The sequence below is a fragment of the Haliotis rufescens genome, unplaced genomic scaffold (genome assembly GCF_023055435.1).
Source record: "Haliotis rufescens isolate VD_foot unplaced genomic scaffold, xgHalRufe1.0.p SCAF_5, whole genome shotgun sequence".
Taxonomy (NCBI): Eukaryota; Metazoa; Mollusca; class Gastropoda; order Lepetellida; family Haliotidae; genus Haliotis; species Haliotis rufescens.
This window is the reverse complement of record NW_025964223.1, coordinates 11,542,829-11,564,514: the sequence shown is the minus strand read 5'-3', so window position 1 is coordinate 11,564,514 and position 21,686 is coordinate 11,542,829. Positions and strand designations below refer to the sequence as shown.

The following is a 21,686-nucleotide window of genomic DNA, read 5'->3' as shown; positions in this document are numbered from 1 at the left end:
AGAACAACTAGAGTATATGATATATAACCTGCTCGAAGGTATTTAGACTATATAAGGGAGCAAGAGAATGCCTTTCTCATATCACATTATATCAAGACGAGAAGATCATTGTTTTCACTCTGAATATTCTGCCTAGGCCTATTTTGGAAACTTGGCCACTATTGCTGCTAGGTGAATGCTATTCTCACTAACATTTTTGCTATTACCACAGTTATTATACACTGAACAACAAAAGTTCCTGTGACACTGAATAAGATTTAATGCAAAGTTATGTTTTATACCAAATCTGAAACAATTTCGGTTTGCAACAGATAAAAGACTCCTGTAAGTGTTCAAATGGTTTTATTTGCCATACTGACTTCAGAAAAGGCGTGATTTCATAAAAAAAAACATGAACATGCCAAAATGTCAATTTACAAATCAATAGCGTGTGTGTCCGCCTCTGGTTGCGATGCAAGCAACACATCTTCGTCTCATGGAATGGACCAGGCGTCGCACAAAGTCCTGTGGGATATCTGTCCATATCTGCTGGAGCATGTTTCGAAGTTCCTCAGACCTGGATCAATCTCACCCACATGTGCTCGACTGGTGAGAGATCAGGGGAGCGAGCCGGCCAGGGGATGACATTCACATTGTTTTGTTGAAGAGAATCCTGAACAAGTCGAGCAATACGAGGCCGGGCGTTGTTATGTTGAAAGGTAATGCCTGGGCCATGACGACGCAAAAACGGTATAACAACAGGGTCGATGATCTCGTCGCGGGAGCGCTGTCCATTGAGATTTCCCTCTACCACTATCAAACGGATCCTCTGTCTTGCTGTAATGCCACCCCATACTATAACGCTGCCGCCCCCGAACCGATCTTCTTCAATGACACAATGATTGACGTAACGTTCACCTCGACGTCGGTACACTCGAATCCGTCCATCGCTGTGGCTGAAGTGAAAACGAGACTCGTCAGTGAATAGAACTTGTCCCAACTGCATGGCCGTCCAGCGTAGACGTTGTCTGCACCACTGTAGACGTGCTTGACGGTGGTGTCCTGTCACAATTGGACGTCTGGCGGGTCTTCTGGCGACAATCCCTGCATATCTGAGGCGTCGACGTACGGTTTGTGAAGATATTCGTCGAAGGCCAGGGATGCTTCTTCCAGGTACTGTTGCTGGCTGGAATCGATTTCGTAGGGGTGTTGTTCAAATCCAGTTGTCTTGTCGATTATTGGTTACGCATGGCCTGCCACTCCGAGGATGGTCTCTGACTGCATTCGTCTGTTGCAAACGTTGCCATAAACACCAAATGGTGTTTCTGTGGACGTTAAGTTGCCATGCAACATCACGTTGACTCGATCCTGCTTCAAGCATACCGATGGCTCGCAGACGCTCATTTTCGGACAGGCGTGGCATTTCGTAATGTTGAATAATTGCGTAATTTTGTTGTTTTTCTAAATGGTTGTTGTCAGCACGATGTTAAACAATGCATATGGAATAACGCACATGTTTTTATACCCATTCTTGGGGCTTGCATAAAAGTAAACTTTTGCATGGAATGCATGCTTTTCTGTATTGCAAATTGGGGGCAGCCCGAGCAAGGCACGTGATGACATCAAACCTGTTACAAATAGACTTCCAACATAAACCCCAACAGAAAGCAATATGAACATGCCTGTTTGAACAAGGGTCGTCAAATCGCAGACTGATTCGAAATGTCATCATAAATACTTGTTTTAGAAAGTAGTCTTTGTTTTATATAGGTAGTCTTTGAATTTTCTGAATACTTACTGTTTAAGACATAAGATTAACATAGCATTTTCCGGGGTTCGACAAATACGCCGGCCAGCTCGACAAATGCTAGTGAAACTTGACCAGCTGGCCATTTAAATAATATGGTGTACCAATCGCTTTAATTCAGGTTAAAACTCACTCGATCTTTTATTCAGTCAACAAATGCCGTACATCAACTTGTCTCTGCCAACTACCAAACTTAGTTACCTCCCTTACCGAGATCGTTACACGACGTATAAAATATCTGTAAAGTGGCTATTCACATGTATGTCCGTGTGGCATGCACGTGCTATGATAACGACTCTACATAGGAAAGTGAGAGACCAGTTGTTAGTAACCAATAAATTCCATCGTAGCAAACAGGAAGTGATTATGGTGACCAATCAAATTAATGCTACTTTCTACGCTTCACATACCGGTATTCTGTAATGGAATTTTTTAAAGCCACTGCGGCAAATTGAAAAGCCCTGTGAACCAACACAAAGTGCAAGAAAGAGGGGAAGGACATTCCAACAATCATGGAAGTTTAAATTTCCATGGTTAGAAGTGCATGAAACAAAGTCAGTAAAGTCATGAATAAAATGACTTTAACTATATTGACAAGTGTTTGCTCTCTTAAATTTCTGAATTTTTGTTGGACTTGTACCTTAATATCTGGGCCAGTAGTTTTTATTTCCTACTGGACCAGTGGGCTTGTGTGTAGATAAGACATTTGTCAAACCCTGTAATTTTCTTATGACAATTAATAAACATCAAAATTTGCTATTGTTGCAAGTCTTTCAGAGGCAGACGTCATGGGTATTGTATAATATAGCCTACATTATAAGACTTTACGGTCAACTACAACATTCGTGGAGAACTCAATTTTATATAAATGTCGTGAACCCACCATGAGCTTCAATGTAGTCTACTTCAGTCGGGTCGATCCCGTGTCGTGTGTAGATGTCATTGAGCAGTTCCTGCTGTTGTTTCCCTGAGGGTGCTGTGATGGGCGTAACCTGGCGACCATCTTGATTCAATCCCGTAACAATAGTTCCCCATATGTTGTCACCATCATGCAAAGCCTGAAATATATAATTATGGGATGGATGTTTATGTAATCCCCTGTCAAATGATCTTCTGGTTTCGTGGTTATAGTATTAATCGATTTGGTAAAATCTAAATATTTTTTTACATTTGTATACTTATCCTGCAGAGGGGAGGGCATATCTGCGATGGATGGGCCTTCAACATAGTAATGCAGGATAAGTATAAAAATGTAAAAATGTAAAAACTATTCAGGTTTTACAACATTTGTTACTTATCCTGCATTACTCCTTAATGCATCTGTATCGGACGCTTTGGAGGTGGGTAAACCTTTAGAATGCAGAAACCTCAATAATTTACAGCTGAAATACGACACCAATTGGTCGATAAACCGAGAAGCAGAAAAGTTCAGAAATACGCCATTACGGTAGGGTTGTTCAAATATCAAAACGATTGAACATAGGAATTAAAGAGAAATTCCCCATACACATTTAGTAATAAAGAAAATAATAGCTAATCAGCTACATTCTTTACTCACTACGTCATAGAGCCAGTGTTGACAAACAAGATTGTCTGATATCCTTCCGCTGGCGGTAACTGAGTGACTGCAAATGGAAGTAGGTTGGCTCTGTATAGGGCGAGTTCATTATTTGCGTCGTGGGTTGGTTGGTAACCAGGGCCAAAACTGTGTAAAGGCATGGTAAAAGCCAACACCCTGAACTCGTGAGGGTAATTCGCTCTCGGCGGATTCCGTTTGGATATCACGTAAGCCTGAAGCATGACTGCGCGTTACCATAGGGATATGGTGTTGCGACTAACTTTGGTCGTGGACGTACTATACATCGGTATAAATAATTGCTATCTCGAACCACGCTTAGTCTTGGAGCGGCGGGTGAAAACTCGAACTGCCCTCAGCGAGCCCAGGAGAAACCTTCCTCTTCGGCTCCAACAACAATCGATTTTGGTTGGATGGTGAAGAAACGATAGGATTGGCCTGATCCCCACTTGTCATCGTACAGTCGTCTGGGAGAGGAACAATGAACTAAAGCTATTATAGCTTTTGCTGCCTGCGCCGAATAGCCCTTCACATTTAAACGCCGTTTAAAGACAAACCATGCATGCAGCCGCAACCTGTCTGACGTTGGGTGAGGCAATTTGCTGTGAGGGTGGATGAGTAGGTTGGACCACTGTGGGAGGGGTAGTGGATCGTCTTCTGCTAGATTTTTCTGAGCCACCAGGACGCGACCAAAGTGAGAGCAAGATACCTTGTCTCCTTGATCCCTTGTGTCACCTTGGGAAGTAAAACTGGTGGCGGAAAAGCGTACGCTTTTAGCCCTTCGCAAGGGATGCTGAACGCGTCCACCGCCCAAGTCCGCGGATCCAGTTACGGGGAGACACACGTCATTAGTTGGTGGTCTAGTAGCAAAAAGTCGATGTTTGGTTGCCCGAACTTCTGAAGCAGTAACTGGAATACTTCTGTGTGAAGTTCACACTCAGTGGACGCGATAAAGAATCGGCCAGAAAGTTTCGACATCCGGGGATGTGCTGAACAATAAACTGTAGTTGCAGACGATCCACTGCATCTTAATGTCTGTTGTAGGAGAGAGCGAGAGTGCGTTGTTCCCTGGTTGCGCAGGCACCACACCACAGTTCTGTTGTCTGTGGATATTGCGAGTTGGGCTGACTGTAGTAGATTCTGCCAATGTGATATGGCCAGAATTAAAGCTTCCAACTCCAAGTTGTTTATGTGCCAGTTTCGCTGAGCGCCGGACCATAGCCCTGAGGCTGTCTGGCCCTGCAAGTGAGCACCCCACCCCTGATGGGAGGTGTCTGCGAACAGGTGTAGATTCGGGCATAACCCGAATAAAGAGCCTCCTCCTAAGACAACTCCACCAACTGAGGTAAGGCCTTAGTTGAGCCGGCAGATAGAGTGATGACCTTGAGTGGATCATGACGCCTGATGTAAGGGTTAAGGAAATGATGAATTGGGTGCGGTTGTTAGCGGCCTATGCTAGTTAAATCCTGTGCCGAGGTGAGTAACCCTAGCAACACTTGCCATTGGCGAAGCGTGCGTGGTTGGTGTAGAGCAGGTGACAAGAGGCGTAGAATTTTGTGCCATCTGTCCCTCGGTACTGATAGGAGATCCTGGTCTGTCTGGAACAGGCCTCCTATGAACTGAAGCCGATAGGAAAGAGATAACTCCGACTTCGCCTCGTTGATTATCCATCCCAGTTGATAAAGTAGCCGTCTGCCTGGTGAATTCCCGGTGGCGTACTAACGTTGGCGTGTGTTGATGACACAGTAGACCGTCCTCTATCTGCGACTCGAAGTAAGTGTTCGTCAGGTGTAGAAAAGCATTGTAGATAAGTTATTGGCTTCATTACTCTTGTAGCTAGCTATGGGGTCAGTGAGATGCCAAATGGGAACACTACCCATTTGTAGTGAACTCCACTAAACTGGAACCTGAGGAATCTGGTGTCGGAGGGATGGATAGTCGAGACTGATCAAGGTTCGAACGCTTTGATGTTGATTCTGAGCAGTCTCAACGTCGTGAGGCGGCAATAATGCGGACGCTTCGGGTGACGTTCTTTGAACACGGAGAGATTTGGATAATTCTCATCTTGTCTGAGTCCTTCATGGGTACCAGGCAGATGTGAGGATAAAACCCCGGTGTTAAGACTGGGTTGTGAGCCATCTCTACAGCTCTTCTCACCAACAGTATGTCTATGTTGGATTTTCCAAGTTAAACTGTGGTCAGCCGTTGGGTTACCTCTACGTGTACACTAAAACCATGATGTAGTACAGTGAGTACGTAGTCGTCCTTGAGACTTGCCTCTGCCACGCCACTCCGGTATTGTTGATTTCTGTGGAGGGTGAACTTCTGCAGTCACAGTTACGGGCGTCATATTACCCGCCGAAAAGAATGGTTGGGTGGTACTGAGCGAACCATGTCTTGCCCTATTCAGCGATTGTGACATTCGTCTCGTCTCACGATGGGATTGCTTCATAATATGATTGCGTGTAACCTGCCTTAAAACTCGTTGGAGAGAGATTTACATTAAGAATTTGGCGAGAATTTGGCGAGCACATCTGCGTGCATGCCGAAGAACGTGGATAAAGATCTTTGGGCGATTTTCCCCACGACAATATGTACAACGTGGAGCATAAGTTTCACAATGAAAGCCTTGTTGACGAAACGGTACCGGAAGAATGCCGCAGAATTGAAAAATAATCTATCGGAAAAGATACGAGTTGAAAGTGTATACAATATCTTTATATACGCAACTCAAGGTAAACCAAAGCTATTTACATTTAGAGTTTTGCGAGCACATGTGCGTGCAAGCCAACCAACGTGGATGATAACCTTTGTAAGATTTTCCCCACTACCATTTGTACAACGCGCAGGCATAAGTTACGCTATTAAAGAATTGTTGATGAAGCGGGACTGGAAGAAAGCCGTAGAATTGATATCGATCTAGCGGCAAACATATTTTACGAGTTAAAAGTGTATACAATAAGTTATACCGGTATATGTATGCGCATCTCACTGTTAAGCCAAAGCTAGTAGTATTTAAGAACACAAGAATATGTTATACATACGGAGCTGAGAATTGTGAACAATTTGACTACCCTGGCAGGCAACCAATTTATAATGGCGACGAACAACAAATATGTGGCGGGGAAAAAGTCTTTTTACGCCTAATTAATTCATATAAACTACACAACATAATGAAAAGAATATTAAAGAATACATCACCCATCGCAGATCAATTTTAGAATTGTAGGCGAAAACTAAAGGTCTAAATTAATTCAAAAGGAGACCTCCGCTGGGACAAGCAGTGGTGTAAAGAAGGTGACCTTAGGTGTCATCAAGCTCACAGGACAGCGGAGGTGGTCAGTAAAAGGGACTTCAGAACAACAACTTTGTTTCTTCACCCAGGACCATCGCTGTAGCGCTGTCCTTCTAGTTGTCGTAAGGTAATCAGTGAATTCATTTAGGAGTAATGCAGGATAAGTAAAAAATATATACTTTTGCGACACACACAACTGTGCAATTGACTTACTTGACTTAAGAGTTTCACGATGACGATTCCACATCCCTCTCCTCTCGTGTAACCATCGGCATTTGCTGAGAAGGCGTGGCACTGCCCAGTGGGAGACAACATCCGAGCCTTGCAAAGCTTGATGAAATATGATGGGTGAAGAAGTAGGGTTACTCCTCCACAAATTGCCATTGAACAATCACCTGGAAAAATATAACAAGAGTCATCAGAAAGATGACATATCCCCCCGGCAGCTGTCTGTAAAGTAGCCACAAGTAAATGTGCAATTCTGTAGGTAATGAGTCAAGAGTTGAATGTTCCTTAAGAAGCATACATTTTTTACCAACAAAAGATCCACCATGGTCGCATCCATTTGAAATGGAAAGAAAAACGTGGGTTTCTGTGGGTTTTTTTTATGCAAACAAATGACAAATTACAAGAAACAAGCGTATAGTCAACGAAGTCATCTATATCCCCCACCCATTTTAACACGTTATGGTCCCAAACCAGGTATCTGACCCAAAATTTCTCTTAACCCATGTCAAAATAGCTGCAATGGAAATTCTAAAATAAACATTTCTAAAACTCCTTAATATCAAATGGCACCTGTTCAGTATGTACTTTATATATGGACATGCACTGTTTGGCAAGGAAATATTTAACAGTTTATTTGTTGTACTTCATAAGTGAACCAACCCTATATGAAAACTTAAATCCAACTTGTTGCCATGGAAACGTAAAAAAATAAAAAATAAAAATTCCTACATAGCAAAAGGCACCAGTTCAGTATGTGCCTGGTAGACATACAAAGTTTTGTAAGAAAGTATTTTTGATTTACGCTCCGGAAACGAACCTTATAGAACCTAAGTCCAACTTGTTGCCATGTAAACGTAAAAAATAAAGATTTCTAAAATTCCTAAATAGCAAAAGGCACCAGTTCAGCATGAGTCTGATAGACATGCAAAGTTTTGTATGAAAGTTTTGAATGGGTTTTGAGTTATGCTCCGGAAACGAACACCACCCTTATAGAACCTAAGTCCAACTGGTTGCCATGGAAACGTAAAAAATAAATTTGAGTTACGCTCCGGAAACGAACACCACCCTTATAGAACCTAAGTCCAACTTGTTACCATGGAAACGTAAAAAAAATAAAAAATTCTAAAATTCCTAAATAGCAAAAGGCACAACTTCAGTATGTGACTGATAGATATGCCAAGTTTCGATCAAATACAATGAATTATTTTCTAGTTCTGCCCCGGAAAAGGAAATGATTACGGACGGACGGACGGACGGACAGTCGGACGGAGAGACGGACGGACAGACAGACTGGCTGATCGCTATATCCCCCCGCATTATATGCCGGGGGGATAAAAAAAAAAGCATGTAAACAAACGAACGTCCTTGACAAAAGGACACTGTGGAAGGGATGAAGAAGAAATTTCTTTAGGAAAAGAATATAATGTTTGCTCGAATTCATTGTTTTATTTGTTTGTGAAGCATCACATCAACGTTATACTATTTTTCTCGAATAATATCTGACGGTTTTTGTCAGGTTCATAGTGATTGATTGATTGATTGAGTATGGTTTTACATCGCTTTAAGCACTATTCCAGCAATATCACGTCGGGGGACACAAGAAATGGGCTTCACACATTGTACTCATGTGGGGAATCGATCCCGGACCTTCGGCGTGACGAAGGAACACTTTAACCACTAGGTTACCCTACCGCCCCATGTTCATAGTGGAAAAGAAGGTTGTTCTTGATATTTGCGTTGGCAAAGCAAGAAAGCAAACAAACGCTTTCAAAAGCGTACGATTGATAATGTACAGCGAGTATGGTTTGATGTCGCTTTTAGCACTATTCCAGCAATATCACGTCGGGGGACACAAGAAATGGGCTTCACACATTGTACTCATGTGGGGAATCGATCCCGGACCTTCGGCGTGACGAAGGAACACTTTAACCACTAGGTTACCCTACCGCCCCATGTTCATAGTGGAAAAGAAGGTTGTTCTTGATATTTGCGTTGGCAAAGCAAGAAAGCAAACAAACGCTTTCAAAAGCGTACGATTGATAATGTACAGCGAGTATGGTTTGATGTCGCTTTTAGCACTATTCCAGCAATATCACGGCGGGGGACACCAGGAATGGGCTTCACACATTGTGCCCATGTCGGGAATCGAAGCCGGGTCTTCGGCGTGAAAGGCGAACGCTTTAACTACTAGGCTACCCGACCGCCCCTGATAATGTACAGAACAACTGTATAACAATATTAACGAAATAGAAGTATGTATAGAAGTCCTCCTGGACAAACGGCCAATGGAGATTCTATGACAGGATAGATTATCTAATGCTTGACGTATGAGCCGTCTAATGAGGATCGGTTGGCTAAAATGTGTGACCTGCCGGATTGAAAGCCCCCTTGGTGTGGGCTCGTTATGTTGTCAATTTCAATTATTTCAAGGTTTTTATTATATTGAGCAGCATTAAGATCGCATTTGGTGGATTGTTGTAAATTCGCCTGCTCTGAGTGACAGTCATGAGATGCTATGCCCACCTACCCTCAGTGACAGTCATCGGGTGTTACACTCACTTGCTCTGAGTGACAGTCATGAAGTGTTGTACTAACCTACCTTGAGTTATGAGGTACTATACACAGCTTCCCTGAGTGATAGTCATGAGATGCTCTACCCATCTGCCCTGAGTGACAGCTATTATTAGTTATGATGTCTTAAGTTGCCGTATGCGGTGTCATATTAGGTTAGTTTTCTGCTAACCTAATATGACACAGAATGCGGCCACTAAAGACACCGTAACGAATTTATTATGCCGACAAGTTTACACTAGTTGGTATCTTCATCGCACATGTCATGTCAAAACGTACAACCGGGACAAACCACTGGACCAGTACATATGTTTAAGATACAACGCTTTAATGGAAACATAAACGTTTACAATGGAATTTATAATGCCCTAAATGTGAATGTTTAAACAAGTATTATAGCTAAAATGGACAGAATTTTCATAAAAGTGTACGCATGTTAACAAAAATTTGCGGGCAACTGTTATTTGATAGCAGTCCGCCTTCCCATAACAACGGGCTGCTCAGCAATCTATTCTATTGCTAGGTGACGTCATTGGCGTCACGTTTCTTGTTTGTGACGTCATCCTATATCATGTTCTACGATGTTGATATTTGTAAATCGGTTACCTCTGTTGCAAGCTTATTTTCTCTATAATATTTATAAAAAAAGACACGAACGTGGTTTCTTTAAACATCAGAATTAAGATCAGAATTAACATCAGAATTAACGATCTTAAAACACAAAACAGTGTTGAATAACGAATATCTGTACCAGAGTTTTCATGAGAAATATGTGAGGCGGGTGTTGCCAAATCAATATTGACTGCTACTGACGGAACGCGGTCTAATATTAGGTCAGTACCAGCCATCTTGGATGTTTACTGACGGTATACGGGCACATATATGGGGCTAGCAGTTCTGCTCTCTGATTGGTCAATCTCACTTTGAGGCATAATAAGAGATGTTATACCCACCTGCTGTGAGCGACAGTCATGAGATGCTGTACCCACCTGCTGTGAGTGCCCGTCATGAGATGCAATACCCACCTGCTGTGAGTGCCAGTCATGAGATGCTGTACCCCCCTGCTGTGAGTTCCAGTCCTGAGATGCTGTACCCCCCTGCTGTGAGTTCCAGTCCTGAGATGCTGTACCCACCTGATGTGAGTGCCAGTCATGAGATGCAATACCCACCTGTTGTGAGCGACAGTCCTGAGATGCTGTATCCACCTGTTGTGAGTGCCAGTCCTGAGATGCTTTTCACACCTGCTTTGAGCGACAGTCATGAGATGCTATAAGCACCTGCTTTGAGTGCCAGTCATGCGATGCTGTAACCACCTGTTATGAGCGACAGTCATGAAATGCTATACCCACCTGTTGTGAGCGACAGCCATGAGATGTTGTACCCACCTGCTGTGAGTGCCAGTCATGAAGTGTTGTGCCCACCTGCTGTGAGTGCCAGTCATGAGATGCAATACCCACCTGCAGTGAGTGCCAGTCATGAAGTGCTGTACCCACCTGCTGTCAGTGCAAGTCATGATATGCTTTTCACACCTGCTGTAAGCGACTGTCATGAGATGCTATACGCACCTGCTGTGAGTGCCAGTCATGAGATGCTGTACCCACCTACTGTCAGTGCCAGTCATAAGATGCTGTACCCACCTGCTGTGAGTGCCAGTCATGAAGTGCTGTACCCACCTACTCGGAGTGCCAGTCATGAAGTGCTAACTGTTCCAAAGTAGGGGAAGCTGATATTAAAGGGTTCAGACTGTTGACCCTAGCAGGACGAGCTCCCAACATCTGTTCCATGAAGCAACATCTAACTACTGAACTAAGCTACCTCAAACAAGTATTTACACAGTATAACCTCCATCCTGAGCAACTAGTATAACAGACGATACAGAACATCACCAAGAAATCTCAGAAATCCCCACGTTAACAGCCTGCACCCTTTGTTATCAGCCTCCCCTACTTTGGAACAGTTAGCCATAAAAACCAGAGACTCTTCAAGAAACAGGCCAACATTGATGTAGTTTTCAAGAGAAGTCATACCATTCAGAACACAAATAAAGCCCCAGGGAAACCACCATCCAGTCACAAGCTATAACCATCAGGAGCAGTGTACCACATTCTGTGCAATTGTGGACAAACTTACATAGGAGAAACATCTAGGCCCCTCAAAACCCGAATAAAAGAAAATCAAAGCTCAGTCTCCAAAGATGACTCTAAATCAGCTCTATCAGACCACATCCCTGCAACCCAAGCAACAACATTCAGTGGGAGAGAGTCACAGCCCTCACCACCAACCTCAAAGACTTCAAGATCAGGAAACTACAAGAAGCCATCAACATCAAAAGATTCCAGCAGTCAATCAACCGTGACCAAGGCTATTACATACCATTACATACCATTACAACTCATCAAAGACCCCTCAGCCATAATCCCGTTGTTTATATTACTGGCTTCATCCTTTGTTTATGTCACTGACTTCACCGATGGTTGTCATCACTACCCTTCTTCATAACAGGTCTTGTGTATAAACATTACCTCCTACTTGTATATATACTTGCAAACTACACTCTGTGTATCACTTGCTTGATAACGTCGCTCTTAATTGTAATAAAGAAGTTCTTCATCCAGAAATTATTTTCCTTACTTAGTATTCCAACTTCTAAATGCCTATCAAAGAAGTCATGAAGTGCTATACCCAACTGCTGTGAGTGCCAGTCATGAGATGCTATACCTACCTGCTTTGAGTGCCAGTCCTGCCTGGTGTATGGCCACGATGGAGGAGGAACACGCTGTGTCTAAGGTCATTGACGGTCCTGTCAGGTTGTACACGAAAGACACCCTGTTGGATATTATAGAACCGGCCTGTCCTGTAACGGTATAGTTGCTGACATCCGGTGATGCAGCTGATATCATGAGACCATAGTCCACAGCCATGTTTCCTACAATTGAAACAATGTTATATTACCATGAGTGTCGTTGCCACTTGATGATGGAAAATGACTAAATAAATCTGTCAATGCATAAGTCATCAAATCAAATCCGCAATTATTGAACTATTATAAACCTACAATGAATATCTGCATCAGTTGTATGTGCACTTGTGTGGATTGAATGTCCTGTGCAGTCACAAGGTTGATGACTGTCCATATGATGCCTGGTGTCATAAAGATTCCCCACTTACCCCCCTTGATGCCATTTGGACATGTATGTCCCTGCACAAAACGCTGTTGCTGTGCAGGGACATATAGATCTATGTCCTTCTGAAACCTCATGCTAAGAGAATTGAAATGAAATATTATTGGATTACCCTAAACCCATAGCAATTGCAACATCGCAAAAAATAGTAAATTTCTAACACATCTGAGTCATTTTCACAACTCTACTGTCCATAAACAACGCATATGAAGTTAGTCAAATTCCTTTGGTTTACACTTTCGTTCAAATGTGCCGCCATTGAATTATTATTTTTCAGTTTGAACAAATTGCACCGACTGATTGAAAATCCACATGCGAAGGAATGTTTGAAACCTTCATAATTATGTTGGTTAAAAGTTTGAAAATGATCAAATATCTACGCATCTATGTATTTATCAATGAAACCCATTAAATACCCAGTTTAACGATGGTGAATGGAGTGTATTTCTTTCTTCACTGTATTTGAGCAAGGCATCGTTTATCACAAAGAGTACCAAAGCGTATTTAAAAACATTCATACAGTAATACATAACTACTGACATCTGTAAAAAACAGTTTGTGTGAAAAATTGCCGCTTTTCATATTCGTACGTATTCTTGGAAATTCCATTAATGCTTTCTAAACCTCAAATTGAGCAAAAACACAGAAAAGGTACCACAACTTCTTCGCAGAACTTTTTAACACATTGGCGACCGAAGTTGAAGGTCGCTCAGTGGTACTATTCATTGGAGAAAATATGTTGAAAGTATGTCTCAAAGAAGAAACAAAAAGGCACATGATAAACTTAATCACACCATTTTGGGTCATTGTTGTTCATGTTCATGTTTAATGAAGCGTGCCAGTTGAAAGACGTTGAAAAGTAGGTTGGTACGAACGACATATATGCAGTGCCGAATATATTTATAATTTATTGGTTATATCAATATATAAACAAGAACTTTATGATTTTGAATTATGAACGTGTGAATGTCAGTTAAAATAACTTGAATACCTGTTCCCGATTAGGCTATTTATTACTTCGGACCAGAGACCATATAATAAATAATAGATCTATTAAATAGTCTCTGTTCGGACTGAACGAGTTCGTGTGTCCAAAAAAGAAATAGCTTGGTCTTTGATCTATATGAAATTATTAAATTCTTAATCCATTGTTAAATTTCAGTATGTAAATTTGGCATTCATGCTGATTGCAAGCTCCGACGTTCATACAGTTTGGCCCTCACTCTGTGAAAGTTCATTTAAGAATTGACCTTCAATTTGTGTGAGTTCATTGGAGACAAAGAAGATGTTTTAATGAAGAAGACGGTGCCTACAAAGAAAAGAAACGTCCTCAGTGCCGTTATTGGTGGGAAGCCCATAACAGAGTCTTCTATTGTGAATAAAATAGTTCCACATCAGGCAAAGACATATGTGCCAAAAAGAAAAATTCAACCACCTAAAAGCTCCAAACCAATATCCAAGACGAAATGCATCGCCCCGACCGTCAACAAGCAAATCGGGGGATAATTCTCACGTATCTATCAACGATATCGATCTTCTGACAGCGACAGAGAGGCAGATAATGAAGTTTGTTGTGTTTACAGCAAACGTGAGCCACAGGCAACTGGCAACTGTTATTCAGAAGTTTACACTAACTACGCTTAATGTACTCATCCAACCTGTCAGCACTGGGTACACCTTCGTTATTGCACTTCCGTGCGTGTAGTTAGAAGAAACTCTGAATTCTGGTGTCCTTGCCATAACGAAAAAGAAGAGTAATATCCAGACTGTATCTTGTGTAAATACATTGTATGTTAATTTTCATGTTTTCTTCATTTTTTAACATGTGTGTAGCATTTTTTTTAAATTACGAGAAAAACGATAAATCTGACAACGTGGCATTGTGTGATGTACTTTGACACGGATAGCATTCCATACATTCCACTGTATGCGGGAGAGCGAGCCAACCAATCAGGTACCGAACTTATGTGACGTTGTTTCTAGGTCATGTTTGTTGGCTTAAAACATAGCGGACGAAGTATCGATCGATCTGACTGTAGATTTCATTGGAACTTGCCAAAATTGAAGCTAAAAAACAGTAGTTAAGGTGAGCTTTTTTTTTCATTATGTTTGCTTTGTTTTCCGCTAGTACGGCGCGGGATTGTGTATGTGATCGAACTTATGTTACGCAAGGGTACGTGTGACTTCATGTTTACACTGACAGCCATACCACCACCAGTTATATCGAGTGATAAAGTAGTTCCTCGAAAAGAGAGGTGACATGAGTGTATGGATGCCCAAGTTGCTCTGCAGAAACATCTTACTCAAAACATGTGTTCAAATAATATCACCATTAGATGATAAAGGTCTGTAAAGAACTACCTCAGTAAGTCAATCATAATGACAGCGCGTCGTAATACATTTATATCGAGTACAAGACGTCAAAATGGCCGACACGATAAACGTGACTGGAGAGATTTCCGAAGTTGTTAATGAACCCGTGGCCTTACATGTGTTTGTCATCATTGATCAACTGGACGATCATTGAAAGGTGATTAAAAATGCGTCCACCAGACACTAAGGTAAATTAGTAGTAGTAGACAGTACCCTAGAACCGCCCGAGATTCTGGAACCGGAAGTGACTCTGCGCATGCGCAAGATTGCGGCACACCCTGGTCCGGGGGAGGGGCGTGTGCGCATCCAAGATGGCGGCACTTCATGTTCAGGGGAGGGCGGCACCTCCGGTTCAGGGGAGGGAGTGCTTCTACGTCACGTCCGGTTCCGAGAGGGCATCCCCATCTAAGATGGCGGCGGGAGGGAGGAGGAGGTGGGTTCTTTGTTTTGTTTTGTTGTTGGAGAGGGTAGTCAAAGCAATGATGAAAGAGATCTTTCAAGGAAGTGGGAGGCCCTGGAAATGGCCGTTTGGAAGGGGAAGATGATAAAACGGGAACCGAAAACGGGAACGCAAATCAGAGCCACCTTCCTAGGATGACGTTTCCGTTCCCGTTCCTGTTTCCCGTTTCCGGTTCCCGTTCCTGTTTGTTTCCAACGGCCCTTTTCAGCGCCACCCATCTCTCCCGAAAGATTGCTTTCATCATTGCTTTGACTACCCTCTCCACCACCACCAAACCAAAACAAAGAACCCTCCTCCTTCCTCCTCCTTCCTCCCGCCGCCGTCATCTTGGATGGGGGATGCCCCTCGGAACCGGACGTGACGTATAACCCACTTCTGAGTGACGTCATCAAACCGGATGGCGCACGCTCCTCCCCGGAACCGGATGTTCCGCCATCTTGGATGCGCACACGCCCCTCCCCGAACCGGAAGTGCCGCCATCTTGCTCATGCTCGGGTGGTCCCCATAATCTCGGGCGGTCCCCAAAGCACTGTCCTCAACAACTTAAATTCATAGATTCGCTGTCAGCCTGGATAGTCTCGAGTCGATACTACGATAGTTTGGATGTGCATTTCTTCGTTTGTTCATTAGAATGGGCCCTTGCGAGGATATTCGTGAACAATCATGGAGTCAAGCTCTCTGACGTTTCTTAATGTATACTGAAACGCTGAGACCAAGACTAAAGGTTCTAAATTATCAGAAAGAACGCTTATGTATGTTTTCGTGCTAGGGAATTCCCAGTGGTTTCCCCAGGTATGTGGAAGTATTCCGTCAGTGTTTACGTCATTTCATGAAAACGATCTCGTGAAAAACGCATGAACGACAAATTGTGTCGTTCATACACTTATGAACGTCAATTTCGCGGTCATGTGACTGACCTCTCGTCCAATGGAAAAGCCAATGAATATGTATATAATGAGTAGTATAGGTAATGGGGGTTCTGCCGCAACTCCACTGGAGCCAGATTTATATACCTATACTGCTACTACAGGGGGAATTTTTTATGTGTAAACACTGATGCGATTTAACGATAGTCATGAGATTAAACTAAATTGTAATGAAAATATTCTCTATTATTTTTATTCTTGCATATACCATTATTTTTAACAAAGTGATATTCAAAATTTTTACTAAGTTCTTCGTTCATTTTACTAGAAGACAAGACTATATACTCTTCTTGGTAATTGGAAAGAAACATTTGATGACCATATTTTGTTGGTTTGATATCACTGATATAATATATACCTTGTGGTAATTCTCTGATAATTTTGTCCCTGAGCATAAATTTCATTATTATACATTTATGTAAGCATTCTTCTAAATGTTGGTTTTGGCACGGAATAATTGTCTCCCCTGTTCTATGAACTTTTTTTCCTCGTCTTCCCTACTAATACCACTGGTCTTTGATGGAATCTCCTGCTTCATTGCGTTGTATTTGGTTAGTTCTGACAACACTAAACGAAACTCCTCTTCAGATATTTTACAATCAGCCATTGTTGTTGAAATATGATCCTCAATGCTGTCCAACTTTGCTTCGGTGAGTATCCGAATATTATCGTGTTTTAATGCTTTCTTTTGCAACTTACGAGAAATTAATTTTATCGCTATTACTGCCAGTCCTGAGACTCCGGCGGCTATTTGCATTCCAAGTACGATAGTCGCGGCAATTATAGTTGATAATAAACCAACAACGGCTACACCAAGTCACATGCTAGCCGTGACAAGCGCGGTGTCAACTCCGTCGAGAGCATTCACAGCTCTGCGATACTTTTTATACAATCCAAGTCTCAACTCCCTCTCCTTCTCTATTCGATGTTTTGTGTCGCTTATTTGATGTAATCGAAATTCATCAACTTCATCGAGCGCTGGATATAAATCCATGTTATTATTATATCATATAATAGTCTTTAATTGGTCTTGCTTAAATGTTTTGAGAGTATACATCAACCTTATCAAATGTATATTATACGGCATGAATATCTTAGTAAGAGAAATGCTGTCACTTTTAATGATTTGGACCCCCTCAAGGGTTGCAATGGGTGATGCTCCAATATGAATAATACTGCAACGTCGACGCTCATGTTTCTTTAGCCATTTAATCGATAGACCTGGTAATATTTCATAGGCATCTTCCGGTGCATCTCCGAACAAGACTTCAATAATAAGCATAGAAAGATTAGGTATTGCACTCAAGTTCTGTTTAATATCATTGAATTCAGTAACCAAATTTAAACTTACATTTTTAACTGCCGGACGACTAAATAACATATAACCTGGGTTTTTTGGCAGGGGAGAGACTAACACACTTTTCCGTTTTGATGGGATATAAGCCCTGAGTACGACCCCACTATTATTATGTTAGTTATATTATGTGCCTTACCCGTCATCACATACGGTGGGGTAATGACGATATTCAGTAGCCACTCTATGTTTGCTTCAACCATAGATCATTTATTATCATCGTTGTGAGTAAGATTATACAAAGTGTTTTTATGGAGTCTACTAACGTGGACATCGCTTGAATCTCCTAGATTACCTGTGAATGTAACTTCTTTCCGCTTGTATACATTATCTTGTAAGTGTAAAGCATATAACTTACCATCGGTAAGGGGTTTACCAAATCCTTCTGTGTCTCCTAGATCGGAAAGCACAATTGTATTACATTGTCTAAGGGCCTGATGAATCAACGATTATTTATAATATGGAGTGTTACTCTCAAGTATCCTATATTTACAGGTTGGTGTTTTACATCTAATAGAGAAATTTTGAGGTCTGAAATAATACCACGCTTTAATTTTATATATTGTAAAGATGAGAAAGATTCTGTTTGACCGCTATTATATATTTCATCTTTGACTGGAACAGATCTGAGTAGAGTTGAAGGACTTTCTAGTTGAATATTAACCGTCATACTGATCTGATCAAGATTGATGCACAACTCTTTATAGGGAACTAAATCGGGTAATGTATATCCCTGTCATGATTACTGTTATTTCTCCCCTCCATCCAAGAGTAATTGCTAAATTCGTTAAAAGCTTTACACTCTTTTCTCCAGCGTTCAAAATCAGTATCCCATTCGACTCATTTTGTGTGAGACTAATTCCATTAGGCTTAAAAATTTCATCATTGAACGAGCATACACTGTAATACCCATCAGGTATAATAATGTATTTGTCAATAACATTGATTTCACCTAATATTGATACCTCATTATTTCTTCTCGCAGCATTTATATTGGTCCACCGAGTGTAATACATTACATCTCATAGAGCGACTTCAAGTTGTCCATCCGAGTTATCGATAGTATGAAGCAGTTCAATAGACTGACCATTTGTTATTCCTGGGAGTGTAACATACATATTAAATATACAATGATACTATATCATAGCTTAAATATGAAATCAACTTATATTACTAATCAGTCGATTTTAGTAAGTGCCTCTGCTAATTGTTTTGTTGAATTCCCTGATATCTTTGAAAAATACAGGTTCACGGCAATAGTGATAAAATGGTGCACAATTGGTTCCACAATCCAATGCAATTTTGGCAGAATCAGCTAAACTTTGCCATATGGTGTGCAACAACAGGATGTGGTGTATCTCTTTATGCCCCAGGATTTGAACTAAATAAGTCTGTTTTATCATTTCACGTGTACTATCAGATTAGACGTATACCTAAAGAAATTAGTGCCCCATTACCGCAGGATTGAGCATGGAATGCATCAAATAATCTGTACAACAGGTGGGCATTCGAACGTTTTTGTCAGGAATTTAATGTTTCTACGAGTAAAGATTGGCATCTGAGTGGAGTTAACCATGGTCTAGGTATTCCGTATGCTGGTGCACACTCTGTTAAAGAAGTCATCGATGATTTACTGAAAAGGGGTCGGCTTCTTCCAAGCTTTGCTCTCTCGAGGAACGAGTGGAGAGATGATCATATGAACTTTAAGGGTGGTGTTGCTTTCACCGTCCAAAAGGTTGAGCAACCACCGCGAAATGCTTGGAATGAATTTCTATATGATAAAACAGAAAATAATTTTACTAACCCAGGAGTTAATGAATCAATAAGAACTTAGGTATGGGCAATTCTTGGTGCACAATCGCAAACACGAACGGGAATAATCGGTTCTGGGACGGCACTCGATGCGCATAAACAGTTTGTCGAAAACGTGGAGGATGCTATTAATTCACCAGTTGACATACCATCTCCTTTAAAACGTTATCAAGATGTATTACAGCACGATCAATCCAAGGTAGACTACGTTTATGCGCCGGGACCCACAAGTTTTGACTAAGCCAAGTGGTGGTCTTAGCTAATAAATTCAAGAGCCAGGAAACAATCCTCCCTTTTATACCGGGAAGTGCAGATGCGGCTTTCCCAGCAAGCTTTCCCAGTGCTGAACTTAATGCTTTTAAATGCTTTTTATCCACTCTTTTATACCACCCCCATCACTAGGTGGTGTGCCACCTCCTGTACCACCGGTTAACGCAAGAGTCAAAGTCGATACAATAAATCCCAATGCGGTTAAAATACTGGCAATGGTTTTCCCCTGTTCTCTGAACAATGTTTTAATTTTATTGGCTAGTGTCGCATCATCCTTAAGGACTTGATCGATAGTGTCTCGAATTCGACTGATTTGTGAACGAAGTGCCTTTCTATTACTGGAAGCAGCTTCGAGGTGGGCCGATCTTTTGTCTTCTAAGTTATACAATCTTTCTGCAACGTCTACTGAATTCATCAACCGCCTGTTCAAGTTTTGTTTTCTCATAAGATATATGCTTGTCAAGTTCGGAAAGCTTGGCTATATTATTGATGAGTTCTCCCCGCATTGTTTGCATTGCCTTGTCAAGACCTCGTAATTCCCTAAAACTGAACTCTGAGGATGGTACGCTGACCATGGAATTATCGTAGTAGGTATCCAAGATTTCTTCGAGTCCGTCCGAGGCCACCTTTGAGCTTTCTTCCAAATTATCTATGTAACCGAGTTCATCACGCACAGTCCGAAGAACCTTAGTAGTCTTCGTGGAAAGTTTTTCTCGTCGTGAGTAGTCTACAAATCTAATTCATTACGAACAAAGTTGATGCCATGTTTAGCTGCTATCGTAGACAAAGCTAGGGGCTTACGAGTATGATAATGCAGAAGGTCAATATCAGGTTCACCGCGTATTCGCAATATTCCTTTACTATCTATCGTAAAGTTTGAATAGTCATGACCAATTGGGCTAACATCTTTAAAGGTATCGTAATAACCATTAACGGTTGATTGTAAAAGTTCATCGTTAAGATTCATAAAGCTGGTTTCATGAATACCCTCTTCGATTGTACTAGTATCAGTTATGTTATCTAGATTAAAATCATCCATTTTTATATTAAACATAAGGTTACATAATTTCAATATAACAATATCTTCGCAATACGGGCGCAAGTTAAACCCACACTGTAGACTTCGAGATCCATTAGGGGTCAAAGCAATTCGTCAGTCTGTAACTATAACTAATAACCCAAGTACCATCGATCAGAATCAAACACTTCTTGTTCGCTTTCCTTATCTCGGCACACACGATGTGTTAGTTCCGGGAACTGTCCGACTAGCATTTATGATTAGTTTGACTTCTGCCGACGTTAACAGGGAGCCTGTTCAGAACATAGGTCGTGCTATCGTTAAGAAAATCGCGATTAAAATTAGCGGTAATGAGGTTTTGAGTATCAACGATAGCGATGTATACTATTGTTACATGGATCTCTGGAGAACGGATAAAGAGCGGGAAAACTTACAGTACCAAGGTATTTGTAATGAGAACACATTGAGACTGCGTGTGGGTGCTGATAATTGTGATAATACCATCGTAAAAGATCTCGCTGTTGCCGGCGCATTAGGTAACCGATTCCGCTAGACTTTGAATTACTAGATTCCCACATGCCCTTTTATCAAGCATCCCTAGGCAATAGGTTAGAATACGAACTCACTTTTAATGACTACGGTAGAGTAATCAGAGCTGCTGAAGATGCTAGCTATCCCACTGACAATATCTCACTGGAGTATAATATGATAACAGATCCTGAATAAGCCAGACAAATTCGTAACCAGTATACTGGAAGTTTAGCTATTTTGTACGATCCCGTGCTTCGACACCGAAAGATCATAAGGAGCAAAAAAGATACGACAAGGAATATCA

General features: G+C 41.6%; 1 protein-coding gene across 4 annotated transcripts in view; it reads right to left on the bottom strand.

The window, feature by feature from the left end:
* LOC124111027 (phenolphthiocerol synthesis polyketide synthase type I Pks15/1-like) overlaps positions 1 to 21,686 on the bottom strand; it is a 149,451-nt gene that overhangs the window by 6,996 nt on the left and 120,769 nt on the right. For 2 of the 4 annotated variants that reach the window (XM_048383544.1, XM_048383543.1), the window contains 3 exons: positions 12,179 to 12,382; positions 6,871 to 7,052; positions 2,670 to 2,844 (listed from right to left, as the gene is read on the bottom strand). The exons of 1 other annotated variant lie outside the window; for it this stretch is intronic. In XM_048383544.1, the coding sequence (XP_048239501.1) occupies positions 2,670 to 2,844; positions 6,871 to 7,052; positions 12,179 to 12,382 (561 nt within the window). Of the gene's footprint in view, positions 1 to 2,669; positions 2,845 to 6,870; positions 7,053 to 10,733; positions 11,758 to 12,178; positions 12,383 to 21,686 lie in introns of those variants that run through there. One more of the 4 variants, XM_048383545.1, reaches the window with a different exon arrangement.